The 20,718-nt window shown below is 40.5% G+C and overlaps 1 protein-coding gene across 3 annotated transcripts in view; it reads left to right on the forward strand.

Moving 5' to 3' along the window:
• SCN11A (sodium voltage-gated channel alpha subunit 11) overlaps positions 1 to 20,718 on the forward strand; it is a 199,478-nt gene that overhangs the window by 130,757 nt on the left and 48,003 nt on the right. For all 3 annotated transcript variants that reach the window (XM_054483478.2, XM_054483479.2, XM_054483480.1), the window contains 8 exons: positions 4,970 to 5,111; positions 6,013 to 6,210; positions 7,088 to 7,261; positions 9,879 to 10,008; positions 11,117 to 11,355; positions 15,150 to 15,329; positions 18,004 to 18,384; positions 20,251 to 20,682. In XM_054483478.2, the coding sequence (XP_054339453.1) occupies positions 4,970 to 5,111; positions 6,013 to 6,210; positions 7,088 to 7,261; positions 9,879 to 10,008; positions 11,117 to 11,355; positions 15,150 to 15,329; positions 18,004 to 18,384; positions 20,251 to 20,682 (1,876 nt within the window). The remainder of the gene's footprint in view (positions 1 to 4,969; positions 5,112 to 6,012; positions 6,211 to 7,087; positions 7,262 to 9,878; positions 10,009 to 11,116; positions 11,356 to 15,149; positions 15,330 to 18,003; positions 18,385 to 20,250; positions 20,683 to 20,718) is intronic.

A 20,718-nucleotide genomic window follows, 5' to 3' on the forward strand; every position in this document is an offset into this window, starting at 1 on the left:
ACCAACCAAAAAAATCCCAAGACCAGATGGATCCATAGCTGAATTCTACTAGATGTACAAAGAAGAGCAGGTACCATTCCTACAGAAACTATTCCAAAAAATTGAGGAGCAGGGACTCCTCCCCAAATCATTCAATGAGACCAGCATCGTCCTGATACCAAAACCTGGCAGAGGCACAACAAAAAAAGAAAACTTTAGGTCAATATCCTTGATGAACATTGATGCAAAAATCCTCAACAAAATACTTGCAAACCTAATCCAGCAGCACATTAAAAAGCTAATCCACCACAATCAAGTAGGCTTCATCCTTGGGATACATGGTTGGTTCAACATATGCAAATCAATAAATGTGATTCATCAGAACTAAAGTCAAAAAATGCATGAATATTTCAATAGTTGCAGAAAAGGCTTTTGATAAATTCAACATCTGTTCATGTTCAAAACTCTCAATACACTAGATATTGAAGGAACATACCTCAAAATAATAAGAGTCATCTATGACAAACCCACAGCCAACAATATACTGAATGGGGAAAAGCTGGAAGCTTTCTCCTTGAAAAGTAGCACAAGACAGGATACCCTCTCTCACCACTCCTATTCAACATAGTATTGGGAGTCCTGGACAGAGCAATCAGGAAGAAAAAGAAATAAAGAGCATCCAAATAGGAAGAGAAGAAGTCAAACTATTCCTGTTTGCAGATAACATGACTCTATATCTAGAAAACCCCGTAGTCTCAGCTCAAAAGCTCCTTCAGCTGATAAACAACTTCAGCAAAGTTTCAAGATACAAAATCAATGTACAAAAACCACTAGCATTCCTGTATACCAACAGCCAAGCCGAGAGCCGAATCAGGAATGCAATCCTATTCACGACTGTGACAAAAAAATAAAATACATAGGAATACAGCCAACAGGGAGGTGAAAGATCTCTACAATGAGAATTGCAAAACGCAGTTCAAAGAAATTAAAAATGACACAAACAAATGGAAAAACATCTCATGCTCGTGGATAGGAAGAATCAATATCATTAAGATGGATATACTGCCTAAAGCAATTTACAGATTCCGTGCTATTCGTATGAAATTACCGACGACATTCTTGACAGAATTAAAAAAATGCTATTTTAAAATTTATATGGAATCAAGAAAGAGCCCAAATACCCAAGGCAATCCTAAGTAAAAAGTATGAAGCTGGAGACATCACATTTCCCAACTTCAAAATATACAACAGGGCTACGGTAACCAAAACAGCAGGGTACTGATACAAAAACAGTCATATAGATCAATGTACAGAATACAGAGCCCAGAAATAAGACTGCACACCTACAACCATCTGATCTTGAACAAAGCTGCCGAAACAAGCAATGGGGAAAACACCCTATTCAATAAATGGTGCTGGAATAACTGGCTAGCTATATGCAGAAGATTGAACTGGACTCCTTTCTTACACCATATACACAAATCAACTCAAGATGGATTAAAGACTTAAATGTAAATCCCAAAACTATAAAAACTCTGGAAGACAACCTATGCAATACCATTCTGGACATAGAAAAGGGCAAATATGTCATGATGAAGGTGCCAAAAGCAATCAGAATGAAACCAAAATTTGACAAATGGGATCTAACTAAACTTAAGAACTTCTGCACAGAAATCAAAAACAAAAACAAAAAACAAAAAACTATTAACAGAGTAAACAGACAACCTACAGAATGGGAGAAAATATTTGCAAACTATGCATCTGTTAAAGGTCTAGTATTCAGCATCTATAAGGAAATTAAATTTACAATAAGAAAACAACTCCATTGAAAAGTGGGCAAAGGACATGAATAGACTCTTTTTTTTTAAAGAAGACTTACATGCAGCCAACGAGCATATGAAAAAAAGCTCAACATCACTGACCATTAGACAAATGCAAATCAAAACCACAATAAGATACTATTTCACACCAGTCAGAATGGCTATCATTAGAGAGTCAAAAAATAACAGACGCTGGCAATGTTACGGAGAAAAGGGAACACATACACTGTTAGTAGAAGTGTAAATTAGTTCAACCATTGTGGAAAGCAGTGTGGCAATTCCTCAAAGACCTAAAACAGAACTACTGTTGCTGGATTCATCCCCGCAATCGCATTACTAGGTAGGTACCCAGAGGAATATAAATCATTCTACTGTAAAGATACACACACATGCATGTTCATTGCAGCACTGTTCACTATAGCAAAGACATGGAAGCAACCTGAATGCGCATCAGTGACAAACTGCATAAAGAAAATGTGGTACACATACACGATGAAATACTATGCAGCCATAAAAAAGCACAAGATTATGTCTTTTGCGGGAACATGGATGGAGTTAGAGGCCATTAGCCTTAGCAAATGAAAGCAGGAAACAGAAAACCAAATACTGCATGTTCTCACTTGTAAGTGGGAGTTAAATGATGAGAACTCACGGACATAGAAAAGAACAACAGTTACTGGGGCCTACTTGAGGATGAAGGGAGAAGCAGCAAGAGGAGCAGAAAAAATAATTGTTAGGTACTAGGCTTAGTACCTAGGTGATGAAATAATCTGTACAACAAACCCCTGTGACATGAGTTTACCTATATAACAAACCTGCACATGTACCCCAGAACCTAAAATAATAGGTAAAAATAAATAAATAGAAAGAAAAAATTTGGAGATTGAAGAGGGGATGTTGGTGTGTATTTGTGTGTACAAAGCCATGTGTAAGAGAGTGATGGGAAGTGCAAAGGAGAGAAAACCGTTACAGATGTTTCTCGTATCAGTGTGAGTGAGTGATAATGTCATTAGCTGAGATGGGGATGCTGGCAGAGAGGCTTAATCACCTGTATAAGGTGATGAGAGGGTGCACCCAGAGAGGAGGAGATTGAACAAAACAGGCTTATATTTTGAATGGTGACCAAGAAATGAGGGAGATTAAATATGGTAGGTCCATCCTCAACAGACTCCTGGAAGTTAGAGGGCACTGGGACTTCACAGAATTTCCTCCAGGTCTGGTGAGAAAGAGGGCGCAATGGATGCCCTCCTCCTCAGTCACCCTAAAGCAAAACCTACCACTCACAAATTCTCGCTCTGCCCACCAGGCAAATCCCAAACAGCTTGTCAGGTCCTCTGATTAAAACACATGAACAGCTCAGGCTCATCAGGCATCCGAAGAAAATCTTTGGTAAAAAGGAAGCCAAGATAAAGCCACAGAAAATGTGGCCATGAACAAAACAAGAGAACCAGAAAGGGCTCTGAAAACTTTGAATAGTGTTCTTGGTGAAATTAAAAGAGATATTATATACATAAAACAAAAAGCAGCTTGTTGTGAAAAAAGAACAGCAAAAAAAAAGAAACTTACTAGAAATTAAACATTGTTACACAAAAATCAATATTAGAACTAAAAGATAAAGTTGACAAAATAGCCCCAAAAGTAGGAAAAAGAGAACAGAAAATCTGAGAGTAAATGTCAGCTCAAAAGTCCCAACTTTTGACTAAGTAGGAATTCTACAACTAGAGCACTGATTAAACAAAAGGGAGGAAATTAGTGAAGAAATGATGCAGAGAATTTACCTGGGACTAAAGATGCAAGTCCCTGAGTGCTCCAGAAAGTATCCAACACAGTGAACGAGAAAAGACCATGCCAAGGACATTATCATGGCATTTCAGAACTTTTTGGAAAAAGATTTTAAAACTAATGGGCAAAAGAAGGTCACCCACAAAAGAACAAAAATCAAACTGGCATAAGAATTCTTAATAGCAACACAGGATAATAAGTGAGCAGTGCTTTCATATTGCTAAAGAAAAACTTTCAACTCAGAATTCTATTTCTGGCCAAACTACCAATTGATTGTGAAAATGGAATAAATATATATTCATATATGCAAAGGTTACACAATCTTCTTAAGAAGCTAATTGAGAGGTGCTCCAGAAGAATGAGGGAGTAAAACATGAAAAAACAACATGAAAAAGCCAAGAAAAAATGTCTACTATAGCAAGAAGTTAATCAACATGAACTACAATTAATAAATCAAATATCAGTGTAAGCACTATTTAGACATACGGAGGTAGAAGAGTTAACAGTTGTTGAATTTGGGGTGTATAAATGACATTTAAAGAATTATACAATTGATTTCATTATAAGCTTTTTGTTGCATGTAATTTTTAAGCCATGTGCATGTATTACTTTGATTAAAATACTATTTATAAAAAAACTAAGAAATACGTACCCTTAGTACATCTTTTTTTTTTTTTTTTTTTTTTTTTTTTTTTTTTTTTAGTACATCTTATAGATACACTCAATAATGTGTGTTTTGGTAATATGTGAAAAGACCTATGTTCAAAGATATTCATTGCCCAAATGTTTGTAAGAGTGAAGGGCTGTCAATTACTGAAACCTAAATATTCATCATTAGCACAGCAGTTAAATAAATCGTAGAACTATAAACATGAAAAGAAATAAGATATCTCCCTGTATGGTGATATGAAAAGAGCTCTAAACTATATTGTCCCATTAAAAAAAGCAAGGTGCAGGAGACTGTGCAAAGCATGTTCCCATTTTTGTGTATTATAAAAGTTGTGTATAGATATAGATGTGCTGTATAGTCATAGCAAACTTCTGGAAATTTACAAAAGTAACTGTTAACTATTGCCTCTAGGAAGTGGGATCAGGAGACTGGGAAGAGAGGAGGACTTAATGTTCATTGTATGTGCTTTTTTACTATTCATTGTTCACGTGTCACTGTACTCAATTTTTCAATGAAGAACTATCTTATACGAATTTATTAGCAGTTCATTACCAAAAGAGTCTTGTCAGACAGGGCAGTGGCCACTTTACAAATACTCCCTTCCTCTAGGGCTCCTGGTGTGAGCCCACGGCCCTCGGAAAAACCAGTGTCATTTGAAGGAAAGAGAAGCTTGGCTGTGGCATATATAATTATTTCTCTGTTTGTTTCCAATACCTAGCACCTGTTCCATACAATATGAATGTAAGCACACCAAAATTAATCCTGACTATAATTATACGAATTTTGACAACTTTGGCTGGTCTTTTCTTGCCATGTTCCGGCTGATGACCCAAGATTCCTGGGAGAAGCTTTATCAACAGGTTGTCTATTTATAGTCTTTTTCCTCTCTCCCTCCCTCCATCCTTTTCCTTCCCCTTCTATCAGTTACCTGTTTATTTACCATTTATTTATAACTACCATTCATCTCCCACTTTTATCATCTGTCTCATCTTTAACAGTTGTACTGTTAAATTCTGCCTTACTAATTCTGTTAGAAACGTCAAGAAAATTGGCCAGGCACGCTGACTCATGCCTGTAATCCTAGCACTTTGGGAGGCTGAGGCTTGAGGTCAGGAGTTCGAGACCAGCCTGGCCAACATGGTGAAACCCCAACTCTACTAAAAATACAAAAATTAGCGGGGCATGGTGACAGGTGCCTGTAATCCCCGCTACTTGGAAAGATGAGGCAGGAGAATCACTTGAACCTAGGAGGCGGAGGTTGCAGTGAGCCGAGATCACACCACTGCACTCCAGCCTGGGTGACAGAGTGAAACTCTGTCTCAAAAAAAAAAAAAAAAAAAAAGAAACTTCAAGAAAAATTTAAATGCAATATTTGGAAGAAGACCCCAAAGAACCTCTCCTCTTCCTAGAAATATTAGCCCCCTCCAGATTCCCTACTGTCTGAAGTTTTACCACTAGCACTATCTCTCTTGCCACTTTTGTTTTAAAAATGCAGATACTCTTGAGAGAGTTATAGATAGTAAAGTCACTGAAACTTCCATGTGAAGGTGTGGATAGTATCTCCCCACTGAGAGACAGGGCATCAGGAATCCCTGGAGTATTAGGGAAGCTATGGATGATTCTGTGGTCAACTGAGCCCACCAGTGCTGGGGGAAGACCAATTGTCTGCTAGTCTGCTACTGTGTGGTCTTTGCTTGAGGTGATGGTCACTCTCCTGTGGAAGAAGGTTTGAGATTCAAGAACATGCTCTGTCCTTTGCAGACCCTGCGTACTACTGGGCTCTACTCAGTCTTCTTCTTCATCGTGGTCATTTTCCTGGGCTCCTTCTACCTGATTAACTTAACCCTGGCTGTTGTTACCATGGCGTATGAGGAGCAGAACAAGAATGTCACTGCAGAGATAGAGGCCAAGGAAAAGATGTTTCAGGAAGCCCAGCAGCTGTTAAAGGAGGAAAAGGAGGTAGGGACATGGGGTCAGACAGTGGGATCTGGTTTGGGGAGGGGAAGGGGTCCCCAGAGGCAATGTGACCTGAGACTCAAGGCTGCCACCCTTGGCCTGGTCTCAGCCCTTTCTCTGCTGGTGCTTTTCTGAGAATATAAGTCCCTTGAAGAATGGCTGTGCTGCTATATTTCACAAAATTGTCCAGGCACCAAGCCCTTCAAAACAGGGAATGCTTGGTCCTGATGCCTTTTGACCTTCTGAAGTCTAAGCCTTCTAAGACATGCCCCAAATTACTGACTAGACGATACAACATAAGTATATGTAAATCCAGGCTGTGCTCCAGGCTTTCTTGTGGAAATCTGGAGATGTTTGTGTTCGGGGCCTTTGCTTGAGGTGGACTCTAGAACAATGTTCACCTCTCCCTGTCTGCAATCCTTGTCTTATTTATAGGCCATTCTAATAGTTTCCTTGGAATCTTTACATTCTTCCAGCTCAAGTCTCAGATTTTCAGGACAGGGACCATGTTTTATACTCGCACTGATCCTCTATAAGATTTGTCAGAAGGATGCCCATCATAAGTGCTTAACATCTGCACTATCAGGCGTAAGTATTTATTGAATGCCTAGTGCATACTGGACACCGTGCTAAGGGGCAGTGACACCGAGATAGGAAAGAGTCAATGCTGCTTTTGGTGGCTGCAATTTCTGTGCAAAAACAGGACATGTTTCCCCAGATAAATAATAACAGAGCTAGCACAGTCCAGGTAGATGATGAGCAATTTAAATGATACAGAGCTACCAGAAGAGAGATTTTCATCACTCTCAGGTCGGGGTCATTTGCAATGTTTCATGAGGACGTGTAATCTGTTCTTTAATTGCTTTTGTTCAATTTGAAGGCTCTGGTTGCCATGGGAATTGACAGAAGTTCACTTACTTCCCTTGAAACATCATATTTTACCCCCAAAAAGAGAAAGCTCTTTGGTAATAAGAAAAGGAAGTCCTTCTTTTTGAGAGAGTCCGGGAAAGACCAGCCTCCAGGGTCAGATTCTGACGAAGATTCCAAAAAAAAGGTAAGTCTTTTCCAGGGAATTAATGATACCATAGTGCTGTCCAGGGGGCCAGGTCCAATTGCCAATCAAATTGAAAGAATTCATTTATTCAGTTACTCATTTATTCATTTATCAATTTGCACATACTTTCATGCATCCATGTGTCTTTTCAATTATCCATTTATTTGTAAACATCAATTTAGAGTGTTTACAGTGTTTACTATCTTCTTGGCACTGGGATAGGTACTAGGGATACATGATTTATACTCTACAGAGTGTACCGCTAATGACGAAGATATACTGATAAGAAGGCAGTTACGAGTCAATGTGATGACTGATGTGCTGATCGCTGTGGGAGAACAGAGGAGGAACTATGTGTCAGTGTGGGCTCCCTCTGAAGCAAACCCAAAGACATTACAATGCAAGTAGAGTATTTGGGAAGTGATCCCAGGAAGCACTGGGAAAGGAGGGAAGAAGTGCTATGTGGAATGGAAGGTAACCAATGAAGATGCATTATCAAGCCAGTTACCACTGAAGCCAGGTAGTTGGAGTTTAATCCTTCCGAAGTAAGGGCATCAAAGTGTGTGTGTGTGTATATATATATATACACACACACACACACACACACACACACATATATATATGTTGGTATATATACCAACTTTGGTCCATCATAGATTAAAGATTGCTGAAGACAGAAGACAATAATTTCCCTCTAATTTCCTACTTGCTGTGTAGTAAGGAAGATGGGATTTGAGTCATCAGAGAAAGTCCTCAAGTAAGGACATGTGGGTGGGAAAACCAACAGCATCCAGAATTCATGGGGCCTGGGGGAAAAGCAGTGGATAAGAAAAGGGTCCCCAGAAGATGCAGTATGTCAGCTGAAAGGATGAATTCACCAGTAAAAGGAAAAAGAGAGCATTACCTGCAGAGAGAACAGAACGTGCAAAAGCCTAGAAGCAAAGGCAAGCAGGAGAACGTGACCCATTAGAAAACTTGCCAGTGTGTGTGTATGCGTGTGCACGCACGCTCATGCATGCACATGTGTGATGAGGCTGGGGGAGGGTGGGTGGCACAAGGCTATAGTGATCAGTGGGGGCTCACAAAAGACCTCGAAAACAAAGCTAGAGAGTTTACCCTTTTCAATGAGGGCTAGGGATAAAGAGCATTGAAAGGTTTATATAAGAGAGGGATATGACTGGATTTATGAAATCCTGGATGCATTGAAGACAGGGGATTGCAGGAGGGCAAGACTGGAGGCAACCAGTTAAGAGGTTGTTGCAGTAACCAAGTAAGAGGTGCCTGTGGCTTAAACCAGGGTTAGGAAAGTGAGGATGAAGAGCAATTAACAGACGACCGTGATCTGCAGAAGATAAAATTTAGCAGTTGAGTTGATGGACAGTGTGGGGATAAGGCCTGGTTTCCGACATGATTAGCTAATTTGATGGAGGGTAATTTATGGAGACAGGAAAGGTACACATTTTGGGAGTGGAAAGATGGCTCATTCAGTTTTGAATGTGCCAATTTCCAGATGCTTATGGGACCTCCAAGCAGGGATGTTGATTAGGCAGCATGATGTGCAGAAATGAAGTTGGTGAGGGGTGGAGGTGGGGGGGAGGGATGGGCAGCAGAAAAAGTTATTCTTATCATTAAGGTGGGGGATGTTCAGACATATTTTAATTTTCCACAGAAAAGTCAGAAGAGAGGAAGATGCTAAAGATACAGGTAAAGATGGCAAGAACCACTTTTCTGAGATAGAGGGAGATGTAGTAGGTAGAAGGTGGATATGTATGCCTGATAATGCAGCAGGGAAAGGGAATCAAGGGGCCTTTGCAGAAGTAGGTAGAAGGATCCCATCCACTGCTATGATCAGTTCTCTGCTGTAGTAATAGGGAGAGATCTCAAAGAAAGACTATCTAGATTGGCTTATCACAAAAGGATAGTTCCCTCTGGGGCCCTGGTCAGTCAGAACCCTTGGAAAATAAGCCACTAGGAAAACCCAAATTTTCTGGATAGCTGGAAGTTTGCACTCTTTAATTCCAGTAACTTTAGAATTGTAGGTAGATGTGAGAGAGTGAGCTAGCCCTTGGGCCCAGCTTGAGAGTGTACTTGAGGTTTAGGATCTAGATTTTGTGATATTTAGTGGGGCTGTTCTTTTTAGTTACTGACCGTTTTAAAAACAGTATAGGCAGTTGTTCACTTCACAACTGGAGCCAGCACTTCACAATCTGGCTCCAGTCCACCTTTCTAAATTTATACTCTACTTCTTCCCTTTAAACATTGTTTTCAAATTGGATTTTATATTGCTTTCCTACCCGGAACCATTGCTTACTAGTTTTTGTAAAATTTTGTTTGCTCTTTGTTGGCAGTGAATAAAACACAGAGAAAGTAAAATGTCTGTAGGTAGGACTCTAGAAATGTGCATGCATAGGAAATATGAATGATCAAACCAGATTTCTCTTATTTGTTAAACATGAAATAAGAAAACTGAATATTTGGCATGCTGTAAAGATGAGGTGAGTAGACCTATAGAAAATGTTGAGCACTTTCATTCCATGTAGCATTGGAAAGTAGTTTGTTAAGTTTTGAGGAGAGGCAGCCCCTGTATTTAGAAGGTACCCCATGCCTTCTCTTACAGCCACAGCTCCTAGAGCAAACCAAACGACTGTCCCAGAATCTATCACTGGACCACTTTGATGAGCGTGGAGATCCTCTCCAAAGGCAGAGAGCACTGAGTGCTGTCAGCATCCTCACCATCACCATGAAAGGTAAGTTCCACCTCCCAATCCAAGGGAAAGCCTACTTCAATGATGTCCTTCCATTCTTCTTCTTCCCAATCCCCTAGAAGCCCTCTGCAAAGGAGGCTGTTTTGGAACCAACTCACTGTACCATCCTGCAAAGAGTGACTTCCTTTGCCTCTTTGGAGCATGTAAACAAAGTGGCTCACAAGAAGCAGACCTTCCCTGTGGGCCCACTCTAAACTGGCACTTGGGTAGAGATGGAAGCTGGCTAGACTTGAGATGGGACTTCAGACCAAATGCATAAACAGGGCCTCACAACCAGGCCTGGGAGTCACAAGAGATCCAAGTGACAACAATAGTCAGTCAAAGAACAGAAGACTTTGAAGTCTCCAGGAGGTGGCAGTTGTTATTGAAGTTAGAGTCAGAAACCCCACATGGGCAATAGAAGACCTGTGTAGAAAGGCTGGAACCATCTTATGGACCAGATTAATAGCAGGTAACAGGACACCACCCCAGGGGTTGGTGTTCTGGAGCAGGATTTACTCCCTGCAAGGGGGGGTCAAATAGGTCCTCTAGCACTTTTAAGCCTACTGCATCATCTTGTTTGCCCTCCATGTGTCCCTGCAGTGGTGCCAGGGAAATCAGTGCTGCCAGGGAAATCAGGGGTGGTCTGAACTCAACTAGTGGATAGAGTCCCTTTTACTGTTTCAGTGCTTATAGATGCCCCTTCCCTTGAGCCCTGGTTTCCCCTTTTGCCTCTGTTACAGCTGACCTTATGGTCTGTCTTGAGTGGATATAACTTGGGCCTGTATCTATCTCTCTCTTGGATTCACAGCTAGCCAATCTTGATTTCCACATCTATATATCTAACAGCAAAGCCCAGCTCCTGGATGCTCAGTAAGAGTGTAAATATTTGATGGACTTGACTGTGCCGCATGCTAGTTGTATGTGGAACGTTGTCTCTTCTGCACTAGGATTGGTGGAAAAACCTTTCTGGCTACACAAATCAAAACCTTTCACAACTGATCATGTATCAGGAGGCCCTGGGGAAGAGGGAGGAAGGAATGCACTCAGGCAAAGGGCATCTGGGTTGCTTCAGAGCTAACTCCTCAACCTCTCGCTCATTCTCCTCCAGAACAAGAAAAATCACAAGAGCCTTGTCTCCCTTGCGGAGAAAACCTGGCATCCAAGTACCTCGTGTGGAACTGTTGCCCCCAGTGGCTGTGCATTAAGAAGGTCCTGAGAACTGTGATGACTGACCCGTTTACTGAGCTGGCCATCACCATCTGCATCATCATCAACACGGTCTTCTTGGCCATGGAGCATCACAAGATGGAGGCCAGTTTCGAGAAGATGTTGAATATAGGGAATTTGGTAACATTATGCTTTTTAAAAATAAAAAACATATTTTAAACTTTAAAGTATAACTCTTTCAAAGTCTAAATATTTTGTGAATGACCTAACCTAACCTAGGTTTTTGGTCCCCTTCAGTGGAGTGAGGGAAAAGATGGCTGTTACGGTTTTACTTTTACCTGGTTCATTTCAGAAATTGTCCACATGTCCTGAGTTGGCCCTCTGGTATGTTCAGGTATCTCTTTAGCCATTCAGTGGTAAGCCAGATACAAGCAGACATCCTAAAAGGTCAGCTCTCTGAGATAATCAAGAAAATGTTAACCATATCCAGAGAACCATGGTAATGACTGCTGTGGTCCCAGTGATATTCATGACATCATTTGTCACAAAATAATGTGACTACTATTACTAGGTGTTATTCTCCCTGGAAAGATGAATCAGGGCCTGGCAGCTGTGGAAGGTTCACTTTTTTGGGAGGGGTTGTTTGGGGGTTGGTCAGGCTGGGGTGGGGTGAATTTCCAGACTTGAGCCTGCTTCAGTATGTTTCTCATTGGATAGATCTAGTCTCAGTTAAACTGGGAAAACTAAGGGGAGCAGACTTTTCAAGGACTGTTCACTTCAGTTTATGGTTCTTGTGGAAGGCATTTTTCTCAAGGAAAAATTAGTCCCTCGAATACCAGAAACAACAAATAATTGCCCATGGGATGATCTACCCTAATTAGCTGATGGGTTAATGAGCTAAAAACCTTACCAGAATGTCTAGCCTTTTCTTCTTAAACTTTTGTTTTATCTTTCTAATTTAAAAAATAACAAATGCTGTTTTATTTTTAAAAAATAAGGAAAAATATAAATAAGGGAAATAGAAGAAATTCATGTCCCATGTACCTACTGACAAAGATGATCATTTTTAGCACTGCAGAATATTTCCAAGCAATATGTAAGCATGTATGTATGTATGTATTTTTATTTAGGTTTTTTTTTCTCTTTTTTTGGCATATTTTTCGTTTGTGATGTCTTTTTACATGTCTTTAAAAAATTTGTTTTACATTGTTAAGAACCCACTGCAGCCTGGCACAGTGGCTCACGCCTGTAATCCCAACACTTTGAGAGGCCGAGGCAGGCAGATCACGAGGTCAGATCAAGACCATCCTGGCTAACACGGTGAAACCCCATCTCTACTAAAAATACAAAAAATTAGCCGGGCATGGTGGCGGGCGCCTGTAGTCCCAACTACTCAGGAGGCTGAGGCTGGAGAATGGTGTGAACCCAGGAGGCGGATCTTGCAGTGAGCCAAGATCGTGCCACTGCACTCCAGCCTGGGTGACAAAGTGAGACTCCATCTCAAAAAAAAAAAAAAAAAAAAAAGAACCCACTGCACTAGAGACAGGTACCTGTCATCCTCAGTTCCACAACCTCCACAAGGAGCAGTGATACCGTGGAACTGTAGTATAAAACCAGGGTGGTTCTCCTCACAGGCAGTCTGCACATAGCACATAAATTCCTTTCTCCATGCTGCCTTTGGGAATAAATGCCTTGTGGGTGTGAATGGGTTAGACTAGATTCCATGCTGCTTGACAAACCTAACACATAGTTGCTGGTAACAGATCAGGGTCTCCTGGCCATGTATTCAGCTATCCTCTGCTGAGACATCCCAGAAATGAGCTGAAATTGTTTCAGTTGAAGGCAGAAAGCTGTGTCTATAGGGGCATGGTCAGCAGACTCCACCTTTTAGCACCTCCTGGTGGAATGGAGTTACTGAATAATTTCTAGAGAATACTCAAAAACCCAGAGTCATCTCTGTGGACAGGGCTTCCCAATTGCAAAGGTGATCTGTTTTCATCTGCTGGTCCAAATTTAGAAAATGAGAAAAGACCCCATCTCAGATTTCCCACTGACTAGACATCCTGAGTGTGGAGGTGAAGCTACATTTTGCAGTTGGAAACTGAGCGATTGACATTCTTCTTCACTTCCTCCAGAGCAGGAGGAGCCACAGGGCCACAGGGACGTTGCTGTTTTCCAAGTACACAGGCAGCAGCTGCACCCTAGCTCCTAAAAATTGGCAGGAAATATGTAGAACCATACACATAACCTGTGTTTCCATTCCATGGGCCTACTCCCTGGACATACAATACCAAAATGGCAGCCACACTATTTACTGCTCCCATGGTAGTAGTGGTGGTGAGAAGCCTTGGAGTCTTGAGTTCCAAGGGGCACATCAAAACTTCCCTCCTCTGATGTATGGGCCAGGATTAAGCCACTCTGTGGAGTTCTGCAGGACTGGACTAGAAAATTAACTCTCTAGGATAGAGATTGCTCTAATCAGAGGGATACACTGAATGCCAAGAAGCCATAAAGAAAAGTTGGATTGAATTGACAAAACTAATGGTCCCAAGGTATCTGGGGATGCTGTAGAGCTTGATGCCTAAAGCCTAAAGGAGATACAAGAAGGAGGAGTGAGTCAAAAGAGGTGGGGACGACTACACAATTATCTAGGACAGGCATCACTGTATGCTTTTAGATACTGGTGGTGACACTGAGCAGGAGTAGAGGGCAGTATTTAAAGGAGGAATATGAAAATATACTTGAATTTTCTTTGTAACTCTTGATTTATTTTTATTTTTCTACCCTGGATTTATCTTTGCTATCCTTTTGTCTTTAACTTGTGCCATTTTATTTCAGGCATTTTAAAAAATAAATAGTAAATCATTGAATCATTTATAAAAATAGATAATCCATTATTTTTAATAATCAAATTTAGTCATTTATAGGTTCCCCCCAGAATTGTAGTAGACAGTTTTATAACAATCCTTGTAAAGCCTTTAATCCTTTTAATATTACCTTATTATTTTTATATTCTTGATTTTTTCATTTCTGTTTATTTGTGTTTGTATGTGATAAGACTGCGCTATTTGCTGTGAAGAAATTATTTGCTTTATTTTTTGCAAAGATATGGAAGACAGATTTAGTTTTTAATTGGCTACTACATTCAACATTTTTACATATTTCTTAAGCCTGTATTTATCTGATTATTGAAGACAAAGACAAAACTATTTTGCCCATGGAAAATACAAAATTCAGTACTTTTTGTAATTCCTGCCTCTCCTTTTTATTCTTTGATATTTTGTTCTGGAAGTGTGAGCCCTGCATTCTGAATGAGTTTTTAGGATTATATTCTGATTCACTAATTCTCCTTTCAACTGTAACCAATTTAAGGCTTATCCCATATATTGAGTTGCTCAAAGACATTTTTTTTTTTTTTTGCCCCTGGAAGTGTTTTCTAATTCTGTGATCTGTGCCCCTTTTTTGTTTTTATTTTTAATTTTTCTGATCAAGGTGTTGAAATTAGGTGGTCAGGTGAACTCCTCCTGGATTCTAGTTTATGGGGGATATTTATCCTTAGTTTTCAGGGCTATTGTTTACATTCCTTCTCTCCCTATTTTAATTGTTTTAATTGGTATTCTAAAGAGAATTCAGAGGAGAAATTGCCTGACACTTTCTGTCACCCTGCCATCTACCAGTAATACCATTTTGCTTTATCTTCAACAGAATGAGAAATAATATTCATTTTCCATTCTGGTGTCTGTGAGCTTGGTTACATTGCTCTGGGCACTATGGAGAGGGATGGAGAGAGGAGCAAAATCATAGCGAGGTTCATGCTACAATAGTAAATGTTTCTATCGCATGGACTTTAGGGTATAGTGTATCAATCATGAGAATACTTTTCATTTCATTGTAACCTCTGTACTTCCCTTGGGCCATTCTTAAAAGTGTATCCCCGCAGCTTCCTTCTCTCATTCTTCTTTGTCCTACTCTAGGTTTTCACTAGCATTTTTATAGCAGAAATGTGCCTAAAAATCATTGCGCTCGATCCCTACCACTACTTTCGCCGAGGCTGGAACATTTTTGACAGCATTGTTGCTCTTCTGAGTTTTGCAGATGTAATGAGCTGTATATTTCAAAAGAGAAGCTGGCCGTTCTTGCGTTCCTTCAGAGTGGTAAGGCACTTTCTTATTTTACTGCCTAAACGTAGCTGCCTAAGTGGAAAAAACATTTTGAGCGAGTTCAATGGTTATCTTGTACTAAACTTCAATTTATCTTACCTTAACCCCAGAACCAAAACTGCACTCCTCTTCCTGCACAGGTCTTTAATCCTTGCAAGTCCCTGGGGGGTCTTCGCTTAACTGAACCCTTATACCCTCAGTCCCTTCCTGCCAGAGATGACCCTTTAGGCAACCGGGTACAAAACTGTGTCTCCCAGTGTGAGGACTCTGCTCCTTGCTCTGTGCACAACCCTTCCAACACTCTTTTTCCCCTTGGAGCTCTGAGGCAATAAATAAATAAATAAGGGAAAATATTCCTATCTCTCAGGTCATATTGGGCTCGCCAAGGGGGGTGAAGACTATAGAATGCCGGGGAGGAATGCAGGGGAGCTGACGGCAGGTGCTATCTATCTCACAAGTTTCCTTCTCACTGCTGCCAGTGCTACATTCCTGTCCTGTAGTCTTTGCCCGCTATCCAGTTTGGAAGCATTCTGGAAACCTTTACAGAGTACCTAATATAAACTGACATGAGGGAAGGCACAAAGATGAGGAAATCACTGTCTTTGAGAAATTTGCAGCACAGAAGTGATACAAGACTGGGCTACATGCACAGTACAGTGTAACAGAGCCCAGGAAAGGTATAGACAGAGGACTACAGAGAAATCCAATCTGAGAAGGGGAACTAGAAAAACTCCAAGGTGGGATTTTGTCCCCTTTCAAAGATATTTACCTTTTTTTCTTTCAGATAGGATTTTTAAGCCTATAGAGTAAGACACTTCATTCAGTTACCTAAATGTACATTTTATATTTTTTATACTTGGGATATAGCAAGAGGTTACACTGCTCAAAGTCAGGTGTTATTAAGCTTTTCTACTAATGTTTTATTAGCATTCAGGTAAGCAAAACTACATTTGCTTTATCATTGTTTAGGCTTATTACAGCCAGGCTCTAATGCACGGAAATCTGTGGCATTGTCTCTGTATGAGAATGGAACCACAGTTTTTTCCTGGGATGCTCCTAGCTCCCCTTTGAGTAGACAATGACAGTCCTCTTCAAGCAGAAGCCTTACTGACCTGCAATATTTCCATCCCCAAATAGGGGATGTGCTTAACAAAATTGTACTTTGGAGTAAAACTGTCAGTTTATATCAAAAGTTAATATAAGAAACAACCTATAAAACAAGTTGCTATGTTTTCTCTAAGGTTGTTTCCTATAAAGTCTGTGAAGATCTAGGATAAAATTTCTCTTTGGAAAAATTATACAAGTCTTGAATAGCTGGTTGCCTTTTCTCTCCTGACTACAAATGCCATATTACTCTAATCATTCTTATGAGGCTTAGATTCAAATTCGTGGTCTGAATTATATAATGCAGAAGTTAGCAAACTTTTTCTATAAAGGGCCACATGGTAAATGTTTTCAGCCTTACAGGCTGTGTGGTCTGTGTGGCAACCATTAAACTTTGCCATTGTAGCACAAAAGAAGCCATAGACTTTCAAAAACCAATGAGCATGGCTATGTTCCAATAAACTTTATTTATGGATGCTGAAAATTGAACTTCATATGATTTTAATGCATCATGAAATATCCTTTTGATTATTGTTATTTTCTTTTTTGAGACAGAGTTTGGCTCTGTCTCCCAGGCTGGAGTACAGTGGCGTGATCTCAGCTCACTGCAACCTCTGCCTCTCAGGCTCAAGCCATCCTCCCTCCTCAGCCTCCTGAGTAGCTGGGACTACAGACGCACACCACCACGCCTGGCTAAGTTTTGTATTTTTTGTAGAGATGGGGTTTCACCATGTTGCCCAGGCTGGTCTTGAACTCTCCTGTGCTCAAGCGATCACACACCTCAGTCTCCCAAAGTGCTGGGATTACAGATGAGAGCCACTGTGCCTGGCCTGATTATTTTTCAATCATTTAAATGTGGAAAAGTATTCTTGTCTCTGAGCTCATACAAAAATAGGCAATGGACTGGATTTGGCTCTCAGGCCAGAGTTTGCTGACACTTGGTATATTACACAGAATTCTAAAATATTCATTTTATATAATAATTATGTAGCTCAGTCACCATGCTGATCCCAAAGTCCTTATGATTAAAAAACTAAAACAAAACATTTCCTTTTTTTTTTTTTTTTTTTTTAATGAGATGGAGTCTTGCTCTGTCTCCAGGCTGGAGTGCAATGGCGCAATCTCAGCTCACTGCAACCTCTGACTCCTGGGTTCAAGCGATTCCCCTGCCTCAGCCTCCCGAGTAGCTGGGATTACAGGCATGCGTCACCATATCCAGCTAATTTTTTTGTATTTTAGTAGAGACGGGGTTTCACCATGTTGGCCAGGATGGTCTCAATCTCCTGACCTTGTGATCCACCCGCCTTGGCCTCCCAAAGTGCTGGGATTACAGGCGTGAGCCACTGTGCCCGGCCAATATTTCCATTTTCAAATAAGAAAGTAGATACAGGTGAGCATTAGATTATGACAGAGATTTGATGGCTATGTTCAGGATGGATTTAACTTTGAAGAGAGTTTTGGATGTCATAAGTTTGGGTATATGTCATTTGCTTTATAGATGAGCAGATGGAGTTTGTCCTTAACTGGTTTTTCTTCCATTTTTGTTTGTTGTCTTTTTCTACAGCTCAGGGTCTTCAAGTTAGCCAAATCCTGGCCAACTTTGAACACGCTAATTAAGATAATCGGCAACTCTGTCGGAGCCCTTGGAAGCCTGACTGTGGTCCTGGTCATTGTGATCTTTATTTTCTCAGTAGTTGGCATGCAGCTTTTTGGCCATAGCTTCAATTCCCAAAAGAGTGCTAAACTCTGTAACCTGACAGGCCCGACAGTATCATGTTTACGGCACTGGCACATGGGGGATTTCTGGCACTCCTTCCTAGTGGTATTCCGCATCCTCTGCGGGGAATGGATCGAAAATATGTGGGAATGTATGCAAGAAGCGAATGCATCATCATCATTGTGTGTTATTGTCTTCATATTGATCACGGTGATAGGAAAACTTGTGGTATGTGTCTTAGATTTTTTTTAAAAAAAAAAGATCCTACATGCCTCTCAAATGCATTACTTCATTTGCAAAACTTTACTAGTAAAAATTATTATTCTAAATATAATGCCAAATAAATATTTGAAATATTCAAATTTTGTTTGAGAAAAGTATGATAAGCATGAAAAAAACCTCTTTGACACATATTACTCATTTGACTGATGCCCCCAAATTTATTTTATTCCAGATGATTATTCTGAGACAATACTATTCTCTTCCCCAGTGATTGGCTGAAATAGGAGTTTGTGAGTTAATTTGGTCAATAGGATGTAAAGGGATGTCCACTGGAGAAATTTGGGAACAATCTTTTGTTCTTAAGAAATACGTGTTTTTAAAAAATGATCGTTTTACTTCCTCTGGGCTTTTTTATGACTGTGACCCCTGGAAAAGCCAGATCATGAGCTTGGAGCTGTGGTGGAATTGCCCACAGGAATATGGATCTGACATCCAGGACTGCTGTGCAGTCCTCTCCTGTTTGAACGAATTGAGAGATGGTGTACTTTGTGCAGTTTCTTTAGGTCCCTGTTCCCCTAACTTCAATGAGGTATTGGTGCCTAGCCAGAGGGGTTTAGACCAAACCTGCAAACATTATGCAACCATGAGAAGAGCCAGCCTAAAACAAAGCCAACACTGAGGCAGGTAGAATGAAGAGAGAACAAACCTGTATTCATGTCATAATTGGCCTGCTGTTCTATTTTCGAACTTCTTGTTATGCTACAGTTTTTTGTTGTATAAGCTGGCTTGAGTCTGTTACTTGCAGCTGGAAGCATAGATATTTATGAGGAGGCTAATTAAGTGCACTTCATTGCCTTACTGCACAAGATCTTCAGGATCAAGTTGGGGCTATAGTGCAATATAATTAACTCTCTACACATGATAGCTTTATCGTAAGTACCTAATAAATGGTGTACCTAGACAGTAACTGATACATACAAAAGCTCAGAAGAACAGGGCATCACCAGTGGGAGTGGGAGGAGAGCACTGAGAAAGGATTTGTGGAAGATTACAGAACTTGAGAAGACCACTTATACGGTAAGGAGGACTTAGACAGATAGAGGAGAGCTTAAGCAAAGATCCAGAGGTGGGAATTCTCACAGTGCAGCTGAGGAACTGTGACTAGACCCATTCACACCCACCAGGCACTTCTCTCCAAAGGCTATTGTCGAGCTGAAGAGAGCCACAAACAAAGGAATTTGAGGAGGTAAAGACGATGAATTAGAGAGTGTGTAATTATGAGCAAAGAACCCAGGTAGGAAGCTATTGGGATTATGTGAATTTGAAGTGATATGTGGTTCAATGGAAGAGTTGCATATTTGGTCCAATGCCCTTGGCTTGGCCCCAATACGTTACTAAGGTTAGGGCAACAGGGTCTAAAGAAACTGTAAAGTACATCATCTCACAAATATGCAAATAAGAAAAGACTGTACATTGGGCTTGAATACCAGATTCATATCCTTGTGGGAAATTCCAGCAAAAATCAAAGCTCACTATCCAGCTGTTCCTCAAGAAATGCACTCTTAATTTTGCCATATGGTTATCCCATTCTGTGTTACCCTGGTGAGTGTCTACTCATCCATGTTCTTTATATGTAGGGAAAGTGGACTTGGCTATTTGCACCCTTTAATTTCAATTTTTATTCTGTCTTACTGTTTCTATTTCTTTCTCAATCTTTTATTTATTGGATAGATGAACTTTCTTAGGAGACAGTGGGACATAAAACTCTCATCTGATTCTGTTTTAGTCTTGGGGAAAAGTTGTCCTGGAAACCCACTATATCTTTTCCTTTGCTAAACTTTCCTTTCTTCTTGCTACCCACCCTATTCCCAGGTGCTCAACCTCTTCATTGCCTTACTGCTCAATTCCTTTAGCAATGAGGAAAGAAATGGAAACTTAGAAGGAGAGGCCAGGAAAACTAAGGTCCAGTTAGCACTGGATCGATTCTGCCAGGCTTTTTGTTTTGTGAGACACACTCTTGAGCATTTCTGTCACAAGTGGTACAGGAAGCAAAACTTACCACAGCAAAAAGAGGTGACAGGAGGCTGTGCTGTAAAAAGCAAAGACATCATTCCCCTGGTCACGGAGATGAAAAGGGGCTCAGAGAGCCAGGAGGAGCTTGGTATACTAACCTCTGTACCAAAGACCCTGGGCGTCAGGCATGATTGGACTTGGTTGGCACCACTTGCAGAAGAGGAAGATGATGTTGAATTTTCTGGTGAAGATAATGCACAGCGCATCACACAACCTGAGGCTGAACAACAGGTATGAAGGTTCACACATAGACTTAAAGGTCATACA

The sequence above is a fragment of the Pongo pygmaeus genome, chromosome 2, assembly GCF_028885625.2.
Source record: "Pongo pygmaeus isolate AG05252 chromosome 2, NHGRI_mPonPyg2-v2.0_pri, whole genome shotgun sequence".
Classification (NCBI taxonomy): domain Eukaryota; kingdom Metazoa; phylum Chordata; class Mammalia; order Primates; family Hominidae; genus Pongo; species Pongo pygmaeus.